This window comes from Doryrhamphus excisus, linkage group LG5, assembly GCF_037039965.1.
Source record: "Doryrhamphus excisus strain RoL-2023G ecotype Guam linkage group LG5, RoL_Dexc_Guam_v1.1, whole genome shotgun sequence".
NCBI lineage: Eukaryota > Metazoa > Chordata > Actinopteri > Syngnathiformes > Syngnathidae > Doryrhamphus > Doryrhamphus excisus.
The window spans coordinates 7,962,397-7,984,590 of NC_136361.1; the positions used below are offsets into that span (position 1 = coordinate 7,962,397).

At 43.1% G+C, this 22,194-nt stretch overlaps 1 protein-coding gene across 2 annotated transcripts in view; it reads right to left on the reverse strand.

Annotated features, from left to right (window-relative positions):
- The window catches only part of zufsp (zinc finger containing ubiquitin peptidase 1), a 33,930-nt gene that overhangs the window by 2,024 nt on the left and 9,712 nt on the right, over positions 1 to 22,194 (reverse strand). Inside the window, exons 7-10 of one of the 2 annotated variants that reach the window (XM_058053890.2) lie at positions 12,819 to 13,013; positions 10,037 to 10,202; positions 6,927 to 7,087; positions 4,918 to 5,138 (exon numbers count right to left, since the gene is read on the reverse strand). In XM_058053890.2, coding sequence (XP_057909873.2) covers positions 4,918 to 5,138; positions 6,927 to 7,087; positions 10,037 to 10,202; positions 12,819 to 13,013 — 743 coding nt within the window. The remainder of the gene's footprint in view (positions 1 to 4,917; positions 5,139 to 6,926; positions 7,088 to 10,036; positions 10,203 to 12,818; positions 13,014 to 22,194) is intronic. The other variant, XM_058053892.2, reaches the window with a different exon arrangement.

The window sequence follows — 22,194 nt, forward strand, 5'->3', positions numbered from 1 at the left end:
TTCTTGAATTGGCTCATCGTTGTGCATTGTTTGAGGTCCTTACTCAATCCATTCCATAGTTTGATTCCACATACTGAAATGCTATGGCTAGCATAATGTAGTCCTAGCATAGAAGTGTTTCAAATGTACTTCTTCCCTGAGATCACATTTCTCCTCTCTTGTAGAGAAGTATTGGATGACATTTTAGCTAATTGGTTATTTTTAGCCTCATGCATTATTTTAGCTGTTTGAAGATGAACTATATCAGCAAGTTGAAGTATTTGTGATTTTAGAAATAAGGAGTTAGTATGTTCTCTGTCGGCGGCATGATGAATTATCCTTACTCACCTTTTTTGCAGTACATTTAGCTAGTGAAGATTGCTTTTATAGTTATAGCTAGTTATAGCTTGTATTGTTTCTTGAATTGGCTCATCATTGTGCATTGTTTGAGGTACTTACTCAATCCATTCCATAGTTTGATTCCACATACTGAAATGCTATGGCTTTTTAATGTAGTCCTAGCATATAAGTGTTTCAAATTTAGTTCTATCCTGAGATCATATTTCTCCTCTCTTGTAGAGGAGAAATACTTCATTTATTCTGTATGTATACAATGGTTAGCGCGCAAGCCTCCCAGCTTAGGAGACCAGGGTTCAAGTCCACCCTCGGCCATCTCTGTGTGGAGTTTGCATGTTCTCCCCGTGCATGCGTGGTTTTTCTCCGGGTCCTCTGGTTTCCTCCCACATTTCAAAAACATGCTAGGTTAATTGGCGACTCCAAATTGTCCATAGGTATGAATGTGAGTGTGAATGGTTGTTTGTCTATATGTGCCTTGTGATTGGCTGGCGACCAGTCCAGGGTGTACCCCGCCTCTTGCCCGAAGACCGCGACCCTAAGCGGTAGAAAATGAATGAATGGCAGTTTGTCCATAAACCTCCTCTTTGGTCTTCCTCTACGCGTCTTACCTGGCAGCATCTTTCTAGGTCAAGGTCTCTAACATGTAATGTCCCTCTGATGTACTTGTTCCTGATCCTATCCATCCTGGTCACTCCCAACCATCTCAGTCTGGCCAATAACTGACCTTATCTCCAAGGCCTCTAACATGTAATGTCCCTCTCATGTACTCCTTCCTGATCCTATCCATCCTGGTCACTCCCAATGAGAACCTCAGCATCCTAATCTCTGCTACCTCCAGTTCTGCTTCCTGTCTTTTCCTCATTGTCTCTAGACCAAACAACATGGCTGGTCTCACACGTCATATCATGATACATCTGAAAAATATCATGATATATGCTAATGTCCATATTGCCCAATCATAAAACATAGTCATCCTGAGTGGACAAAAAAAATGAAGCTCAAATGAAGTCTATTTAAATCAGTGCTCACATCAAATCATGTCCTAATGTCACCATGCAAAATACACATTTTTCACATGGAATTACTATAACATGAATGAACCGATGAATTATCTTCAATATTTCAAGTTAATTAACATAACATTTATGTTTTTTTAAGTGTGCATGAGTAGGGCGTACATGGCTTCAGGTCAAATGTCTTAAGGTACACGTGACCACTGCTGGAAGGTATTAAAAGACGAAATGTAGCATTCTGCACTGGTCACTAGGCGTCATGCGTAACACAAGCACCAGACCTGATCGCCTAAACAACAGGATTTTATTGCAGTTTTAAATGATCTCACAACAGGCCTAATAATAACATAATTATTCATGTTCTACCGTTTATTCTCACGAGGGTCATGGGGGTGCTGGAGCCTATCCCAGCTGTCTTCGGGCGAGAGGCGGGGCACACCCTGGACTGGTGGCCAGCCAATCACAGGGCACATATAGACAAAAAGCATTCACACTCACATTCATACCTATGGACAATTTGGAGTGGCCAATTAACCTAGCATGTTTTTGGAATGTGGGAGCAAACCGGAGTACCCGGAGAAAACCTATGCATGCACGGGGAGAACATGCAAACTCCACACAGAGATGGCCAAGGGAACTCAGGTCTCCTCGCTGTGAGGCCTGCACGCTATCCACTGCAGCCCCTAACACAATAATAATTATCATAATAATAACAACACAGTCTCCTGTTGCGGCTGTAATACAGCTAAAACTCAACTCATCCAAAATAAAACTTGCAAAATAGAAGTCACAAGTCCTATTAATATCTTATTTTCTCTTATCATATTCGCTATATTGGGTGTGAGGAGTGTAAAGGTGACTGTAGGCGTGTTATTTCATGTCTAGAGGGCTTCAATAATCATTAAAAAACAGATTAGGAAGGTCATAAAACATGTTTTCTATACTTTAACTACAAAAGGTATAACAACACTGTAATGTTGGGTGAGACACACAAGCACCAAACTTGATCGCCACAACATTTTTCTTCAACTTTGAACCCTGTGGTTTTCTAATTTCTGTCTGTATTCAAATCTTGTGACATCTCCGCTACTTCAGAACTACTACTAATCGTTTAAACTGTGTGCCGTATGCAAGTCAGTGAGGAAACGGTAGCTCTTTCTTCGTTCCTCTGTCCACCAGAGAGAGAGAGGAACAGAGCCCAGAGGGAGGCTGACATCCCCGGCAGCAATAACCAATGAAGTACAGTAAAGTCTCGTTATATCGATATCGGTTATAACGAATTACTACTTATTACGACACTATTTTCATTTCCCGGCAAATTTCTAGTCTTTTATGATATAATTAGTTCCGTTAGTACGATACCCGGTTATTATGATAATCCGGTTACTACGATGCCCTTTTCATCTCCTGCCAGCCAATTTGGTCTGCTTATATCGATACAAAAGCAGCTTAAATCAATCTTTGCTTAAGGATTTCAATACCAAAAAAGAACACGGCGAACGGCTGCTTCCAGTCAACTTTATTTTTCACACTTCCACTTCTTTTTTGGTATTGAAATCCTTAAGCAAAGATTGATTTAAGCTGCTCGACATTGTTCTATACTATAGAACAATGTCGAGTGCATTATTGCCCACTTTTAATGCAGTTCGGTGCAGGATCGGATATATGGATAGTCCGGTTATATCGGTATTTCCGACTCCCGAGAATATCGATATAACGAGACTTTACCGTACTTAGCTGAGACAAAATGCATTATAGGAAAATGTTAAAATTGCTGTTTCTCTTTATAAATACATATTGTACAATCCTTAGGTATACCCTTTGAGTGTTAAGTAGCTGTGTGATGATGTTAGCATTATTTGTAAGATGTCAGACTGTGACCTCCTCCGTTTGAATTACCTCACAACAGGCACAATAATCCCTCGTAAAAAGCGGGCTACTGTTGTGACCGTGACGCACACCAAGCTGAAATGCAACATTGAACCCCCTACGTCTCTTCCTGCCGCCTCCATTCAGTCATGGATGGCAGAGAATTTCCTACAGCTCAACCAGGACAAAACTGAGGTTTTAGTTATAGGTCCTGAAGGCCAGAGAGAGAAACTTTTACCAAAACTACAGGATCTTAAACCAGCCGAATCAGTTAAAGATTTGGGCGTAATTTTTTTACTCTGAGCTAAATTTTATCCCACATATCAAAAATAGGTTTTTATTACCTTAAGAACATAGCCAGAGTCCGCCCGTTTCTCTCTCAGGCCAGTACGGAGGTGCTAATATATGTTTTTATTACTGTAATGCCCTGCTCTCTGGTCTTCCCAAAAAGAGTATTTTAAATCTCCAATTATTACAGAACTTACATTACACCAGTTTTAAAGTGGCTACATTGGCTCCCCGTCCGCTTCAGGATGGATTTTAAGATTCTCTTACTGGTTTTTAAATGTCTTAACGGCCTTGCACCTTCTTATTTATCTGATCTGCTTTTACCATATCAACCCCCGCGGGGGTTGACCCTGCGGTCCTCCGGCACTGGCCTTTTAACAATACCAAAACACAGAACAAAAACCCATGGTGAGGCAGCATTTAGCCACTATGGCCCCCACCTGTGGAACAGCCTGCCGGAGAGCCTCAGGACTGCAGAGACTGTTGATATTTTTAAAAGAAGATTAAAGACACACCTTTTTAATCAGGCTTTTAACTCATATTTTAAACTTTTTTGATCTTTTTAGTCCTATTTTATGTTCTTAGTCTTTAGCTTTTAACTCCAGTGTTTCCTCGGGGGGGGTCCTCCACACTGGGGGCTGTGTCGGGTCTGCTGAGGGGGTGCCATCCTTGGGTCCCTTCGACTCTGGCCGGCTGGGGGTTCCTCCCGTTAATGTGGGGGTCCGCCCGTCTGTCGGAGTCGGGGGGCCCGGGTGCTGGTCCCCCAATGGCACGGCCTGCGGCTCCTCCCAGTGTGGACGGCCCCAAAGGTGGCATTCCTTGATCCTCAGTGCCATGCCATGTCTCACTAGTGTGTGTGATTGTGTGTGTGTGTGTGTGTGTCTAGTATGGAGGGTGGGAGGGAGGGAGGGAGGGGCTTTCTTAGTAATTGTTTTTCCTTTTAATTGTGGTAATTGATTTTAATTCTGTAAAGCACTTTGTGTTGCATGTCTTTGCAGGAAAAGTGCTCTACAAATAAAGTTGATTTGATAAAGTAGAGTATGAACATGACCATAAGGGTGACTTTTCATCTCGAGGGCACTAATAACGTTAAAAAGCATATTTAGAAGGTCATTAACCAGGTTTACTTTGCTCTAACAATGAAAATATTCCTTTTATAAATAAGGAATCATACTTACCGGAAATTAACTTATCATGGTGGGGTTTGTCAACAATAGATGTTTCAATTACGCTATTGACAGAGAGCAACCCCAGTGAAAAGCAGCAGTGTGCTGGATAAAGCTAAGCTTTCCCATGACGTACAACACACAAATAGGCATAGCTGGATAGGCTTTCTTGGAATAAACCATATATAGGAAGAAAAGTGAGCTTTGGCTCTGTTCGATGTGAGCAGAAAATAAGACACACTCACCCGTTTTTCTTCAGCGGACAACATGCCCTCTACTGCCACCACTTGGTACTGTGTTTGTTTCAGGCTGCCAGGGAGTTTTCGGACATGGCGGAGAGCTGCGGAAATGGTGTCTTTGCTTAGTAACTTCCTGGTTTCGGTTGAGGAAATACCAGGATCCAAAAGCAGGAGGCACAAGTTCCCGTTCTTCCGCTGCTCCAAACCCACGATGCAGCGACTGTGGCCTAGGGGCCAGGAGAAACAGGAAGCAGCGGAGAGGTTAAGAACAATGCTGGTGGTTGCGTTTCCACTCAAAGTAGGACACAAATAACTCGAAAAGCACGTAACTTGGCGCCGGTGTTGCTGCTTTACTCCTAAACTGATACTTTTCCCAACATTTTTAACACCACAGTGGAATAAAACCTTTGTGGACCACTTCATGTGTACTGCCTCTTTCTTGTCAGAGTACACACTGCTAAATAGTTTAACCTTGCCAGACCTTAAGTCTTAGTGACTCGCTGGAGCCTACCCCAGCTGACACCACGACACCTAACCACTCACACCGACAGACCACTTACGGCAGGGGTGTCCAAAGTGCAGCCCGAACCAAATACAGTATATTATTTATTTTAGATTAAAATATAAATTAACTACTTAAAAAATCTGAAGTAATTTTATAACAATTAAGGAAAAATAATCTAATGAGAAAAAGTCACAATTTGTGAGAATAACTTTGGAATATTAGGAGTAAAAATCATTTTTTAAATCTTTTAGAGTTGAAGTTATGTAAGTAATATTATGAAATATTATATATTCTAAATATTACGTAAATTAAAACAAACCACCAAAATAAAAAAGTTTTGGGGAAAAATTATAATATCATGGGAATAAATTCATAGTATTTATCCAAAAAGTAGAAATTTAAGAATCGTAATTTACGGCGTATTAAGATGCACCAGTGTTTGAACTGCACCCACTACAGATCTGTGCATATAGAAGACGCACTGTTCTACAAGCCGCACATGTCCAGGTAATAAAATGACATATTGTGGCATGCACAAGTCCATGAGGACCAGGTAGCTCTAGCCAAAATGAAAAAACTCTCAACAAATTTAACAACCCATTGGAAATCGCAGTAGGAGGTCACAGTCTGACATCTTACAAGTAATGCTAACATCATCACACAGCTACTTAACACTGAAAAGGTATACCTAAGGATTGTACAATATGTATTTGTAAAGAGAAAAACAGCAATTTTAACCTTTTCCTATAATGCATTTTGTCTCAGCTTAGTACTTGCTGCAATGATGTCAGCGTCCCTCTGGGCTCCGTTCCTCTGTCTTTCTCTGGTGGACAGAGGAACAAAGAAAGAGCTACCGTTTCCTCACCGACTTGCATACGGCACAGTTTGCACCTATTCCAGCTGCATTTTCTTTGATTTGTGCTTCCTGCCATACAGGTCTGTTTTAATTTATTCCATCCACGGAAGCACAAATCAAAGAAAATGGAAAGTGCTTCCTAACTATGAACCATATAAGGAAGTCCGCTCCTCTGTGACATCACAAAGGAACAGTTTTACCACACCTTTTGAAACCGAATGTTTTCAACCATCCCAAAGTTCTTTCAGGGCTCACTTCCAAATATGCAAACCTCATTATCTGATACTCTGGCATCGTTTAACACGAGAATACAACATTCTAACTACATTTATAGGTCAGTGGATAAAAAGTGGAAAAAGCATAATTATGCATAATGCATTAAGCATAATCTTTCACAGAAAAAAGTTGCAATCTAATGGGAAATTTTACAGGAATAAAATAAGAGGAAAATAATGTCAGAATCAAACTACCAAACTGGTAAAGTGGCATCCTTTCATTTTGGAAAAACGTTTGGACACCCCGAATGTTCCTTGTCTATCAATGTTGGGCCTGGCGGTGCCTGTCAAGCCCTGCTAGAGCTAGCGGACACAGGCTGCAGCGCAAGGAGAGAATGTAGCAGATATCCAAGTCGCGGAAGGTGGTCTTTGTGTGCACCTTGATGCTGCAGGTACAGCGGGAGCAGGGATGTCTGGATCAGTCTAGGAGGCAATCTGCTACTGCTGCTGGACTGACTGAAGTACTGTCTGACCCACTCAAGGAGCTGGGGATGGGTGCCTCCTGGGCCTGTGGGCTGGTGGAAGTCAATGATGCGGCCACTGAGGAAAAAACACAATTTTTTCTCCTGAATGCCATCATGGAAATGTGGTTTTCTACACTTGTTATTGTTGCTATTATTTTATGATGAATTGACAAAATCTTGTTATGGTATAAAGTTTGCGTGTGTTGCCTTGACTTTGGCGATGTTGTCATTTGGATAATGGTTTTGGTTCATTTTTTTCTAATTAATGTTGAATAGCAAACTGGAATAGATGAATTACGTGACATTATCTTTATTACCATGTTTTCCATCCAGACCCCGGATTAAGACCCTGTCCACACAAAAGCCTTCTTGGAATTTTTTTTTTGGCAGTTTGAAAAGAAAAATTGTGTCCACACAGGAACGGTAAACAAACTGTAAACAAACACGAGGACGGAACCACATGAAACTATAAAAAGAACGCATGTATATAAGTCCGCCATCTTCCGCCTTCCAAGGCTTATTTAGACTTATGATGAAGTAGAATTACTCCTGCAAGCCATTCTGGAGAATAAGACAAGAAAGTATCAGGAGAATGATGACTGGTGTGAGTCCTGTTTGTCAAAATATTGTCAAAATTATAAGGATCGGCAAAGCTCACTTCTGGTCTCGCAATGGGTCGGTGATGTCAGCGTTTTTGCCTGTCTACACGGAAACAACAAGCTGCCGTTTTCAGATTTTCCCACTCTGTAATGGGTTTTCAAAGGCTAAAACTATGGAAGCATTTGTGTAGATATCCCTTTATATGAATGATCGAGTCCCAGCACTCAATCATTTTATTGTGAAAACCCAAAGCTACGTATGTCACATTCATGTTGACTTCCTTTAACTTCACTCTGCTCGCTTTGCAAGCTCAGATGGTGCTCGCTGAGGCAAGTGAGTCTAAGATAGCGAGCAATGTTTGCGACAAAAAAATGCTCTCAACTCCCAACGGTAGGAGTTAAAATATCGCTTTCCTGCCAAACGTTATCATAGTATAAGCTTGCTACTCCGCCCCCCTCCGTTACATAGGCTTACACTCATTTGTAAGGAAACTACAGTATGAGCTTATTTATATTACAGATGTGAATACCGTCATATCACAGGAGTCTGTGAGGACCAGGCATCTCCTAATTTGACAGGAGCCAATCATGAGCTATAAAAAAAACTCACACCAAGCTTGCCAACCCATTGGAAATTGCAGGTGGTCATTACTCAATATAGCAATCTGACTCACGGTGTCATCTTACAAATTTAAATTATTCACACAGCAACTTAACACTGAAAAGGTACATAGGAAATATAATTATATATAGACAATATAGATATTGCCAAATGTAATAGAAAATACTAATACGAGTTCAAAATAACAAACAACAGCTATTTTAACATCTACCCAAAGAGCAGTTAATTGGAGGACAAGCAACATAGAAAATGGTGAGTGCCGCTGCAATGCTGTATCTGTCCACCAAAAGGAGCCCAGAGGGAGGCTGACATCATTGCAGCACCCCAATGAATGCACCGCTCAGATGGTTAATGTTTTTTTCCCTATTTCAAAATCATACTGGTACATGTTTGTATATTTGTATTGTACACGTTTTGAGTGTTAAGTTGCCATGTGAGGAATTTGGTGTTCGTAAAGTGTTCTTAGTAAAATGACAGAAGTTAGACTGTTATACCGTAATACTGTGAACAGTGGTGTCAGGGTCGTTGTGAGTGCACTAATAGCTCGTGATTTGGTTCCTGCCAAAGAAAGAGCCTGTTTCCTCACTGACTCGTGAGTGGTCCAGTATTTAAACAATTAGTAGTTCTGAAGTAAAAGAGTTGTCACAAGATTAGAATATTTAGCCACAGATTAGCCATGCCGCTGCAAAAGCTGCAGGGTTCTGAGGAAAGTAGCTGCTTATACACCGGAATTCACAATGTTTGCAGAAAGACAATATTACCTGATTCCTAGATCTTACAAATTTAAATTATTCACACAGCAACTTAACACTCAAAAGGTACATAGGAAATATTATATAGATATTGTCAAATATAATAGGAAATACTAATATGAGTTCAAAATGAACAACAGCTATTTTAACATCTACCCATAATGTATTACTGCAAAAGCTGCAGGGTTCTGAGGAAAGTAGCTGCTTATACACCGGAATTCACAATGTTTGCGGAAAGACAATATTACCTGATTTCTAGATCTAACAAACAAATTTAAATTATTCACACAGCAACTTAACACTCAAAAGGTACATAGGAAATATTACATAGATATTGTCAAATATAATAGGAAATACTAATAGCCACAGATTAGCTATGCCACTGCAAAAGCTGCAGGGTTCTGAAATAAGTAGCTGCTTATACACCGGAATTCACAATGTTTGCGGAAAGACAATATTACCTGATTCCTAGATCTTACAAATTTAAATTATTCACACAGCAACTTAACACTCAAAAGGTACATAGGAAATATTATATAGATATTGTCAAATATAATCGGAAATACTAATATGAGTTCAAAATGAACAACAGCTATTTTAACATCTACCCATAATGTATTACTGCAAAAGCTGCAGGGTTCTGAGGAAAGTAGCTGCTTATACACCGGAATTCACAATGTTTGCGGAAAGACAATATTACCTGATTTCTAGATCTAACAAACAAATTTAAATTATTCACACAGCAACTTAACACTCAAAAGGTACATAGGAAATATTACATAGATATTGTCAAATATAATAGGAAATACTAATAGCCACAGATTAGCTATGCCACTGCAAAAGCTGCAGGGTTCTGAAATAAGTAGCTGCTTATACACCGGAATTCACAATGTTTGCGGAAAGACAATATTACCTGATTCCTAGATCTTACAAATTTAAATTATTCACACAGCAACTTAACACTCAAAAGGTACATAGGATATATTATATAGATATTGTCAAATGTAATAGGAAATACTAATAGCCACAGATTAGCAGACAGACAATATTACCTGATTCCTAGATAGGAAAGTAGGACGTAGATCTCAGTGGCTCCAATCCAAGCTCGTGTTCCTTGTAGCCGATGGTTAAAGTGGGATGCACCTTGAGGATCCAGACCCTCTTTCCACGCCTCCTCGATCATACTCTGCATCCGTGGAATACTTGGCACTACTTTGTCTGTGGGAGAAGGAGAGAAAGAACCAACTTGAGTTGACAAAGTGACTGAACATCATGTGCAGTATACAGGGTATGCGAGTGCATCTCATGGATTTACTGTGCAGTGTTTGTAAAGAAAACTCTGTCTCAAAACTCAGTTTATTGAATGTTGAAAAAGTATTTTATTAGTTGTTACTGGGTGATTGCAGGAAGTGTTGCAGTTCTCAATATGCATCATCTGTTCACAATCGAGTGTAAGAGACATTTCCAAATGTTAGTGGGGAAGAACAAAAAGAAAGACCGGTGGCTGGGGATTGGGTAACCCCCATTGCAGTCATCAGATATAAACAAGATATCACCTTCTCACCTATCTGAAAGTTGTCAAACAGGCTCAACTGCATTTTCAACAGGTTTACAGCTACAGTGGAACATCCAAAAGGTTCACAGTGTCACAGTCTGTTCATTGTGTTTGTGTGTGTGTGTGAAGTGAAAAAGTGTTGACGGAGAGAAGGGTACGACCGTTGTTTGAACCTCTGCAGGGCTCGACAATAACGATGTACCGATGGCCCAGGGCAAGTTAAAACCAAATTGGGGCAAGTAAATCCAATCAGTGATATTCCCGTCGGGCAAGTGCACTTTGGCATGCCATACTGCCAAGAGTTTTTTTAAAAGCGGTTCTTGTTGGGTGTTGGTAAAACACGGACTGCGTAATTCCGGTGGTAATTTGCAAACCAATCCTTGCAAATCTTGAAATGGAGCAATCAGAATGGTTTGTTTAGACCGCGGTTCGCAGTCAGCGTTTTACCCACACCCGTTCTTGTTGGCGATCAACCAATCAGCGATGGTTTGACTAGGAAAACATCTATCATGGCGTCCCTGTCAACATGGTCTAATTCTTCAACAGCTTGTGAAGGAAAACAGCAAAAAGTGATGAAACAGTGCCTCCTAAACAAGTATTTTATTAGCGGCAGCAAATCAAATGATGGCACAGGTGAGTGAATCACATTGCTGTGACAATTTGAAGTGGTCACAATGAAACACCACCGATTAGATCCAATACCAAGTGCTGATTTTGCACAAGCTACAAAATCTAGCGCTTCCATTTCTCTGTGTATTTTTCCTCACCTTTGCTTCACAAATTATTGTTTGACCATTGAGCATTTTTTTCTGGATTAACAAACACTTTACTAGTACGCAAATGTGTCTCTTCAATAATGTTTCATTGTGGTGCACAACTTATAAATATCACTGCTTACTACGACTACTACTACTACGTGCCATCCGGTCCTTGTACAACTGGGGCAGGAACTTGGTTCGCATTGCCAGCAGTAAGTTCAGCCTGTTTCCGGGTGAACGTTGGCTCCATCAAGGCTGTCCTTAGTCAAATGTGTCTATTCAATAATGTTTCATTGTGGTGCACAACTTATAAATATCACTGCTTACTACGACTACTACTACTACGTGCCATCCGGTCCTTGTACAACTGGGGCAGGAACTTGGTTCGCATTGCCAGCAGTAAGTTCAGCCTGTTTCCGGGTGAACGTTGGCTCCATCAAGGCTGTCCTTAGTCATAGATTCTGACCCGGATAAGCGGAGGGTATGGAATGGAATATTGCAACTTTAAAATTGAGACTTTTTTTTTTTCATTATACTACGACTTTCCCCAAAATATTTTGACTTCATTATCGTAAAATATAGCAGTTATTCAACTATTTTAGCATTCTTCTTGTAAATTTTCTTTTCAAAATGACTTTATTTTCATACCACTGGAACTTTTGTGAAGCCCAATTTTCCAAAAATTACAACTATGTTGTTTTGTTTGTTTTTCCTATTACGACTTTATGCCACTTTTTCTCTTAAATTAAATTATATTTTTAGAATGTGCTGTGGGACACTCTGGAGCCCCTGAACTGCATTCATAACCAAGAAACGTCGTAAATGGAAAACCACATGCTCGTTCAATTATGTATTATTATATTATATAATAATATTATATTAGGGTGGCACGGCGGACGAGTTGTTAGCGCGCAGACCTCACAGCTAGGAGACCAGGGTTCAATTCCACCCTGGGCCATCTCTGTGTGGAGTTTGCACGTTCTCCCCGTGCATGCGTGGGTTTTCTCCGGGTACTCCAGTTTCCTCCCATATTCCAAAAACATGCTAGGTTGATTGGTGACTTCAAATTGTCCATAGGTATGAATGTGAGTGTGAATGGTTGTCTATATGTGCCCTGTGATTGGCTGGTGACCAGTCCGGGGTGTACCCCGCCTCTCGCCCGAAGACAGCTGGGATAGGCTCCAGCACCCCTGTGACCCTCGTGAGGAAAAAGTGAAGAAAGAAAATGAATGAATGAATATTATATTATATTACAATTGCATTATTTAAAAAAATAATAAATCATTATTAAAATAATTAAAATAATAAAATTATTTTAAAAATAATAATTAAAAAAATCTTTATTTTTTTAATTATTTTTTAAATAAAAAATGGTGCTACTTCTGGGGGCATTTGACTTTGGCACGTCCACTGTACGTAATATGTACATTTTGTCCCCCAGTTGGAGCTCTGCAATCGTGTTTTCTACAGTAGAATAGTAGTAGTATGCATAAACTTGAGGTGGGTTGAGTGATGGCGCACCTAGAAAAGAGGATACAGATGCATATGCATCCAGTCTGTGCAGAGAGGACAGCAACATCTGGAAGTTTCTGTAGCCGCAGCCCCAGCCTTGGTCACCCGTTGAGGAGCAGTAGTGATCCGTGTCTGAGCTTAGCCACACGTGCACGCAGTCTTTGCATTCGGACTGATAGTACTCGTACAATGCTGTCATGACACCTAGACACAGATACACAGAGTGCATTAGAAAGCAGATGGCTAAAAATGTATCCCCAACTATAATATTCTCTTTATTATTGCACGCTACTGCAGTCGAGTGGTTAGCGCGCAGACCTCACAGCTAGGAGACCAGGGTTCAATTCCACCCTCGGCCATATCTGTGTGGAGTTTGCATGTTCTCCCCGTGCATGCATGGGTTTTCTCCGGGTACTCCGGTTTCCTCCCACATTCCAAAAACATACTAGGTTAATTGGCCACTCCAAATTGTCCATAGGTACGATTGGCTGGCCAATGTACCCCGCCTCTCGCCCGAAGACAGCTGGGATAGGCTCCAGCACCCCCGCAACCCTTGTGAAGATAAGCGGCAGAAAATGAATGAATGAATGAAGTCTATAATGAAAGGACACCAAAAACGTCTCAATAACCTATGTTCCAAAACAAACAGGAAGTCAGCCATTTTATCTGTAGTGGCCATTTTGGGTATAAACTACCACTGGTACTGACAAACTAGTCTTAAGGACTTTGAGCAAATGAGCCCAAATGAAAATCAAAGAAACAAGACTTTCGGGGGTGATATATTGCAAACTAACTCACCCAAAGACAGCTGAGACAGGCTCCAGCAAAGCCGCAACCCAAGTGAGGATAAGCGGCATAGAAAATGGATGGCTGGAAGGAATTTAAAAACAACCATTTTTTTATTATGGACTTGCCCAGCATACAAGCCCCATAGACAGCTGCAAAGCAGCAGTCTATGGGGCTTGCATGCTGAGCAAGCCCATATTGTTATTGCTGTTTAGTTATTATTCCGTATATCTTAATCTTCCCGCGCGTAATGCGGCCAAAACCGCAAGAAGGACCCCCACACATGTTACACCGCCGGAAAGGTGGCGCTCGTTTTGTGTAACCATGGCGACGCTATTAACCAAAACGTTCAAAAATTGGCCACTAGATTAGGTACACTTTGTGCTATTTTTAGAACAGCTCATGCCAGAGAAAAGAATGAGAATTTACAGACTTTTCACAGCCTTGTAGCTCAGCCATACGGCCGCGTAGAAACGTGATTAATGGCTCATTTTTTCGATAAACTTCTGAACTCTCTCTGTGGCTAAATGCTAATTGCTAGCACGTTAGCATTTAAGCTAATTCACTCATGTCTAAAGGCAAATACACACATGGCATGATGCAGGGAGGTTATAGGACAACCTTGGCCGTTTCTAAACTTGAGGCCCTCTTGCTAGGTGCTATCATGGTTGCTGTTAGCATGTTAGCATTTAAGCTAATTTACTCATGTCTAAAGGATAATACATACATGGCATGGTGTAGGGAGGTTATAGGACAACCTTGGCACTTTCTTAACTCGAGGCTCTCTTGCTAGGGGCTAGCATGACTGTTAGCATGTTAGCATATAAGCTAATTTACTCATGTCTAAAGGCAAATACACACATGGCATGATGTAAGGAGGTTATAGGACAACCTTGGCACTTTCTAAACTTGAGGCCCTCTTGCTAGGTGCTAGCATGATGACTGTTAGCATGTTAGCATTTAAGCTAATTTACTCATGTTTAAAGGCAAATACACCCATGGCATGATGCAGGGAGGTTATAAGACAACCTCGACAGTTTCTAAACTTGAGGCCCTCTTGCTAGGTGCTATCATGGTAGCCGTTAGCATGTTAGCATTTAAGCTACTTTACTCATGTCTAAAGAATAATACACACATGGCATGGTGTAGGGAGGTTATAGGACAACCTTGGCACTTTCTAACCTCGAGGCTCTCTTGCTAGGGGCTAGCATGCCTGTTAGCATGTTAGCATTTAAACTAATTTACTCATGTCTAAAGGCAAATACACACATGGTATAATGTGCGGACACTATGAGACTGCCTCAAACTTTTCGGCACCCGAGGCTGCCTTGCTAGGTACTAGCATGTTAGCCGTTAGCATGTTAGCATTTTCGCTAATTTACTAATGTGTAAAGACAACTACATGGCATGATGTAGGGACACTGTGGGACTGCCTTAAGACGTTTGGGACTTGAAGCTGTCCTGTTAGGTGCTAGCATGTTGACAGTTAGCATGTTGGCATTTTAGCTAATTTACTCATGACTAAAGGCAAATGCACACATGGCATGATGTGGGGACACTATGGGACTGCCTCAACCTTTTTGGTACTTGAGGCTGTCTTGCTAGGTACTAGCATGCTAATTGCTAGCATGTTAGCAGTTTTGCTAATTTACTCATGTCTAAAGGCAAATACACACATGGCACGATGCAGGGAGGTTATAGGACAACCTTGGCAGTTTCTAAACTTGAGGCCCTCTTGCTAGGTGCTAGCATGGTAGCCGTTAGCATTTAAGCTAATTTAATCATGTGTAAAGGCAAATACAGACATGGTATGATGTAGGGAAGTTATAGGACAACCTTGGCACTTTCTAAACCTTAGGCTTTCTTGCTAGGTGATAGCATGATGACTGTTAGCATGTTAGCATTTAAGCTAATTTGCTCATGTCTAAAGGCAACTACACGCATGTCATGATGTGGGGACACTGTGGGACTTAATTAAGATTTTTGAGACTTGAAGTTATGATGCTAGGTGCTAGCATGGTAGCCGTTAGCATGTTAGCATTAAAACTAATTTACTCATGACTAAAGGCAAATATACACATGGCATGATGCAGGGAGGTTATAGGACAACCTTGGCACTTTCTAAACTTGAGGCTTTCTTGGTAGGTGCTAGCATGATGACTGTTAGCATGTTAAGATTGAAGCTAATTTACTCATGTCTTAAGGCAACTACACACATGTCATGATGTGGGGACACTGTGGGACTGCTTTAAGACTTTTGGGACTTGAAGTTATCATGCTAGGTACTATCATGGTAGCCGTTAGCATGTTAGCATTTAAGCTAATTTACTCATGTATAAAAGCAAATACAAGCATGACTGTTAGCATGTTAGCATATAAGCTAATTTACTCATGTCTAAAGGCAAATACACCCATGGCATGATGTAAGGAGGTTATAGGACAACCTTGGCACTTTCTAAACTTGAGGCCCTCTTGCTAGGTGCTAGCATGATGACTGTTAGCATGTTAGCATTTAAGCTAATTTACTCATGTTTAAAGGCAAATACACCCATGGCATGATGCAGGGAGGTTATAAGACAACCTCGACAGTTTCTAAACTTGAGGCCCTCTTGCTAGGTGCTATCATGGTAGCCGTTAGCATGTTAGCATTTAAGCTACTTTACTCATGTCTAAAGAATAATACACACATGGCATGGTGTAGGGAGGTTATAGGACAACCTTGGCACTTTCTAACCTCGAGGCTCTCTTGCTAGGGGCTAGCATGCCTGTTAGCATGTTAGCATTTAAGCTAATTTACTCATGTCTAAAGGCAAATACACACATGGTATAATGTGCGGACACTATGAGACTGCCTCAAACTTTTCGGCACCCGAGGCTGCCTTGCTAGGTACTAGCATGTTAGCCGTTAGCATGTTAGCATTTTCGCTAATTTACTAATGTGTAAAGACAACTACATGGCATGATGTAGGGACACTGTGGGACTGCCTTAAGACGTTTGGGACTTGAAGCTGTCCTGTTAGGTGCTAGCATGTTGACAGTTAGCATGTTGGCATTTTAGCTAATTTACTCATGACTAAAGGCAAATGCACACATGGCATGATGTGGGGACACTATGGGACTGCCTCAACCTTTTTGGTACTTGAGGCTGTCTTGCTAGGTACTAGCATGCTAATTGCTAGCATGTTAGCAGTTTTGCTAATTTACTCATGTCTAAAGGCAAATACACACATGGCACGATGCAGGGAGGTTATAGGACAACCTTGGCAGTTTCTAAACTTGAGGCCCTCTTGCTAGGTGCTAGCATGGTAGCCGTTAGCATTTAAGCTAATTTAATCATGTGTAAAGGCAAATACAGACATGGTATGATGTAGGGAAGTTATAGGACAACCTTGGCACTTTCTAAACCTTAGGCTTTCTTGCTAGGTGATAGCATGATGACTGTTAGCATGTTAGCATTTAAGCTAATTTGCTCATGTCTAAAGGCAACTACACGCATGTCATGATGTGGGGACACTGTGGGACTTAATTAAGATTTTTGAGACTTGAAGTTATGATGCTAGGTGCTAGCATGGTAGCCGTTAGCATGTTAGCATTAAAACTAATTTACTCATGACTAAAGGCAAATATACACATGGCATGATGCAGGGAGGTTATAGGACAACCTTGGCACTTTCTAAACTTGAGGCTTTCTTGGTAGGTGCTAGCATGATGACTGTTAGCATGTTAAGATTGAAGCTAATTTACTCATGTCTTAAGGCAACTACACACATGTCATGATGTGGGGACACTGTGGGACTGCTTTAAGACTTTTGGGACTTGAAGTTATCATGCTAGGTACTATCATGGTAGCCGTTAGCATGTTAGCATTTAAGCTAATTTACTCATGTATAAAAGCAAATACACACATGGCATGATGTTGGGATGTTATAGGACAACTTTGGTTCTTTCTAAACTTGAGGCCCTCTTGCTAGGTGCTAGCATGATGACTGTTAGCATGTTAGCATTTTAGCTAATTTACTCATGTCTAAAGGCAAATACACACATGGCATGCTGTAAGGAGGTTATACGACAACCTTGGCACTTTCTAAATGTGAGGCGCTCTTGCTAGGTGCTAGCATGATGACTGTTAGCATTTTAAAATTTTAGCTAATTTACTCATGTCTAAAGGCAAATACACACATGTATGATGTGGAGACACTATCGGACTGCCTGGACACTTTTGGGAGTTGAGGCTGTCTTGCTAGGTGCTAGCATGATGACTGTTAGCATGTTAGCATTTTAGCTAATTTACTCATGTGTAAAGGCAAATACACACGTGGCATGATGTGGGGACACTATGGGACTGCCCCAAACTGTTCGGGACCTGAGGCTGTCTTGCTAGGTGCCAGCATGGCAGCCGTTAGCATGTTAGCATTTAAGCTAATTTACTCATGTCTAAAGGCAAACAGACACATGATGTAGGGACACTATGGGACTGCGTCAACGTTTTCGGTACTTGAGAAGTTCTTGCTAGGTGCTAGCACGGTAGCCGTTGGCACACCGGGCCCGAGGTTCACAGCACAGGTGGCAAGTCCATCAAAATTTCCGCGGGAATTTTCTAGTTATTTATGTTGTTATACTGGGCTGCACGGTGGTTAAGTGGTTAGCGCGCTGACCTCACAGGACGCTAGGAGCTAGGAGACCAGGGTTCAATTCCACCCTCGACCATCTCTGTGTGGAGTTTGCATGTTCTCCCCGTGCATGTGTGGGTTTTCTCCGGGTATTCCGGTTTCCTCCCACATTCCAAAAACATGCTAGTTTAATTGGCCACTCCAAATTGTCCATAGGTATGAATGTGAGTGGGAATGGTTGTTTGTATATATGTGCCCTGTGGCACATATGACAACACAACTGCACTAACGTAGTTTTTAAAGTTAAAGTTTTGAAAGGTGATTGCCACCTAAAGCTAATAACAAGTTTGGTCACCCTTAGGAGCAACAACTGCAATCAAGCATTTGTGATGTGGAGCGCTGTGGAGCCACATTGGAGGCTTTTTTTTTAAGGTCATGCCACAGCATCTCAATAGGATTCAGGTCAGGACTTGGACTAGGCCACTCCAAAGTCTTCATTTGGTTTTTCTTCAGCCAATCAGAGGTGGACTTGCTGGTGTGTTTTAGATCATTGCCCTTCTGCACAACCCAAGTTGCTTTCAGCTTGAGGTCACCAAAAGACGGCCAGATATTCTCCTTCAGCAGAATTCATGCTTCCATTTATCACAGCAAGAGAAGCAGCAAAACAACCCCAGACCATCACACTACTACCACCATATTTTACTGTTTCTATGATGTTTACTGTTGTTATGATTTCTGAAATGCGGTGTTACATTCCCTCGGAGACCCACCACCTACATGGGCAAACATAAGGGTCCGGTGCAATGTGTGTTGGGCGGCGGTCAAGGGCAGGGGCGTAGGCGACCTGGTCTTCGGCGGCCAAATCTGGTTTTTGGAACATGGAATGTCACTTCGCTGGTGGGGAAGGAACCTGAACTTGTGCGAGAGGTTGAGACATTCCGACTAGACATAGTCGGACTCACCTTGACCCACAGTTTGGGTTCCGGAACCAAACTCCTCGAGAGGGGCTGGACCTTGTTCTACTCTGGAGTTGCTGCAGGGGAGAGGCGGCTAGCTGGTGTGGGCTTATTAATAGCCCCCCGGCTTGGTGCCTCTGTGTTGGAGTCAGCCCCGGTGAACGAGAGGGTCATTTCCCTACGCCTTCGGGCTGGGGAAAGGGTCCTGACTGTCATTTGTGCGTACGCACCAAATGGCAGTTCGGAGTACCCGGCCTTCTTGGAGTCCATCAGAGGGGTGCTGGAGAGCACCCCAGCTGGTGACTCCGTCGTTCTACTGGGAGACTTCAACGCCCATGTGGGCAATGACAGTGTGACCTGGAGGGGCATGATTGGAGGAAAGGCCTCCCTGATCTGAACCCGTGCGGTGTGATGTTATTGGACTTCTGTGCAAACCACAGTTTGTCCATAACTAACACCATGTTCGAACATAGGGATGTCCATAAGTGCACTTGGCACCAGGACACCCTAGGCCGCAGGTCTATGATCGACTTTGTAGTTGTATCATCAGACCTGCGTACGCATGTTCTGGACACACGGGTGAAGAGAGGGGCTGAGCTGTCAACTGATCACCACCTTGTGATGATGCTGGATGCTGGACAGACCTGGTAGACCCAAACGAGTAGTGAGGGTGTGCTGGGAACGTCTGGCAGAGTCTCCTGTTCGTCGAGTCTTCAACTCTCACCTCCGGCAGAGCTTCACCTGCATCCCGGGGGTGGACCGGGATATTTAGTCCGAATGGGCCATATTCCGTGCCTCTATTGCTGAGGCATCTGACCGAAGCTGCGGCCGCAAGCCGGTCGGTGCCAGTCGCGGCGGCAGGCCCCGAACCCGATGGTGGACACCAGAGGTCAGGGCTGCCGTCAAGCTGAAGAAGGAGTCCTATCGAGCCTTGATGGCTTGTGGGACTCCGGAAGCAGCTGACAGGTACCGTCAGGCCAAACGGTTTGCGGCTTCGGCGGTTGTCGAGGCAAAAACTCAGGTGTGGGAGGAATTCGGTGAGGCCATGGAGCACGACTTTCGGTCGGCCTCGAAGAGGTTCTGGCAAACCATCGGGCGCCTCAGAAAAGGGAAGCAGTGCCCAGTCCACACTGTTTACAGTGGAGACGGGGGCCTGCTGACCTCGACTGGGGATGTAGTCGGACGGTGGAAGGAATACTTTGAGGCCCTTCTCAATCCCACTGACATACCTTCCATAGAGGAAGCAGAGTCTGAGGACACATACGTGGACAGTGCCATCACTGTGGCTGAGGTATCTGGGGTCGTTAAGACGCTCCTCAGTGGCAAAGCTCCGGGGGTGGACGAGTTCCGCCCAGAATTCCTCAAGGCTCTGGATGTTGAGGGACTGTCTTGGCTGACACGTCTCTTCAACATTGCATGGAACAGTACGGGAACAGTACCTTTGGATTGGCAGACCGGGGTGGTGGTCCCCCTTTTCAAGAAGGGTGACCGGAGGGTGTGTTCCAACTACAGGGGGATCACACTCCTCAGCCTCCCTGGGAAAGCTGGACCAGCTCTACACCCTCACGAGGGTGCTTAAGGGTGCATGGGAGTTTGCCCAACCAGTCCACATGTGCTTTGTGGACCTGGAAAAGGCATTCGACCGTGTCCCTCGTGGCGTCCTTTGGGGGGTGCTCCGGGAGTACGGGATTGGTGGCGCGTTACTACGTGCTATCCGGTCCTTGTACAAACGGGGCAGGAGTCTGGTTCGCATTGCCAGTAGTAAGTCGAGCCTGTTTCCGGTAAACGTTGGCCTTCGCCAAGGCTGCCCTTTGTCACCGATTCTGTTCACTTGTTCACGAGTGAGGGAAAGTGGGAGTGTGAGGTCGACAGACGGATCGGTGCAGCCTCAGCAGAAATGCGGTCGCTGTACCGGACCGTCGTGGTGAAAAGAGAGCTGAGCCGGAGAGCAAAGCTCTCAATTTACCGGTCGATCTACATATGTTCCCACCCTCACCTATGGTCATGAGCTTTGGGTCATGACCGAAAGAATGAGATCGCGGATACAGGCGGCTGAAATGAGTTTCTTCCGTAGGGTAGCTGGACTCACCCTAAGAGATAGGGTGAGGAGCTCAGCCATCCGGGAGGGGCTCAGAGTAGAGCCGCTTCTCCTTCACATCGAGAGGAGTCAGTTGAGGTGGCTCGGGCATCTAGTCCGGATGCCTCCCGGACGCCTCCCTGGTGAGGTGTTCCGGGCATGCCCAGCTGGGAAAGGCCCCGGGGCAGACCTAGGACACGCTGGAGGGACTATGTCTCACAGCTGGCCTGGGAACGCCTTGGTGTCCTCCCGGTGGGGCTGGAGGAGGTGGCCGGGGACCGGGAAGTCTGGGCTACCCTTCTAAGACTGCTGCCCCCGCGACCCGGACCCGGATAAGCGAAAGAAAATGGATGGATGCATGGATGGATGGTGTTACATTCACGGCAGATTAAGATAAAGTTCAACTTCTATCTGGTTAGACCAGAGAGTATTTTCCCAAAGGCCTTGTGGATCATCGAGATGTTTTCTGGCAAAATGGAGACCAGCCTTAATGTTCTTTTTGTTCAGCAGTGGTTTTGGTCTTGGAACTCTGCCATGCAGGCCGTTTTTGCCCAGTGTCTTAAGGGGGACCTATTAAGATCATTTTACGGCCCTTTGTATTGACAGCTACATATAATAATCAGCAAAGAAAGCGTTCTAGTTCTTCCAAATCCAAATTTCTTTGGATTTCGTGCTTCCCAATCTCTGCTTGGGTATCTCTGTGTGGAGTTTCTCCCCAAGCTAACTAACTGCAAATAGACAGCACTCGTGACTTGTTAAATCCATGTCCAAGCATGGCCTATCATTATACTGTATGTTTAAATTATTCAATATTATACAATTGTGTTGTACAACCAGAAGCTTGTGATATGAGGATTTTCCCCAATAATGGGAACTTAAGTTTGTTCAAATCTGGAAAACAGAAACACACACAATAGAACCATGAAGTGTTATTTTCTTTTAACATACACATACCC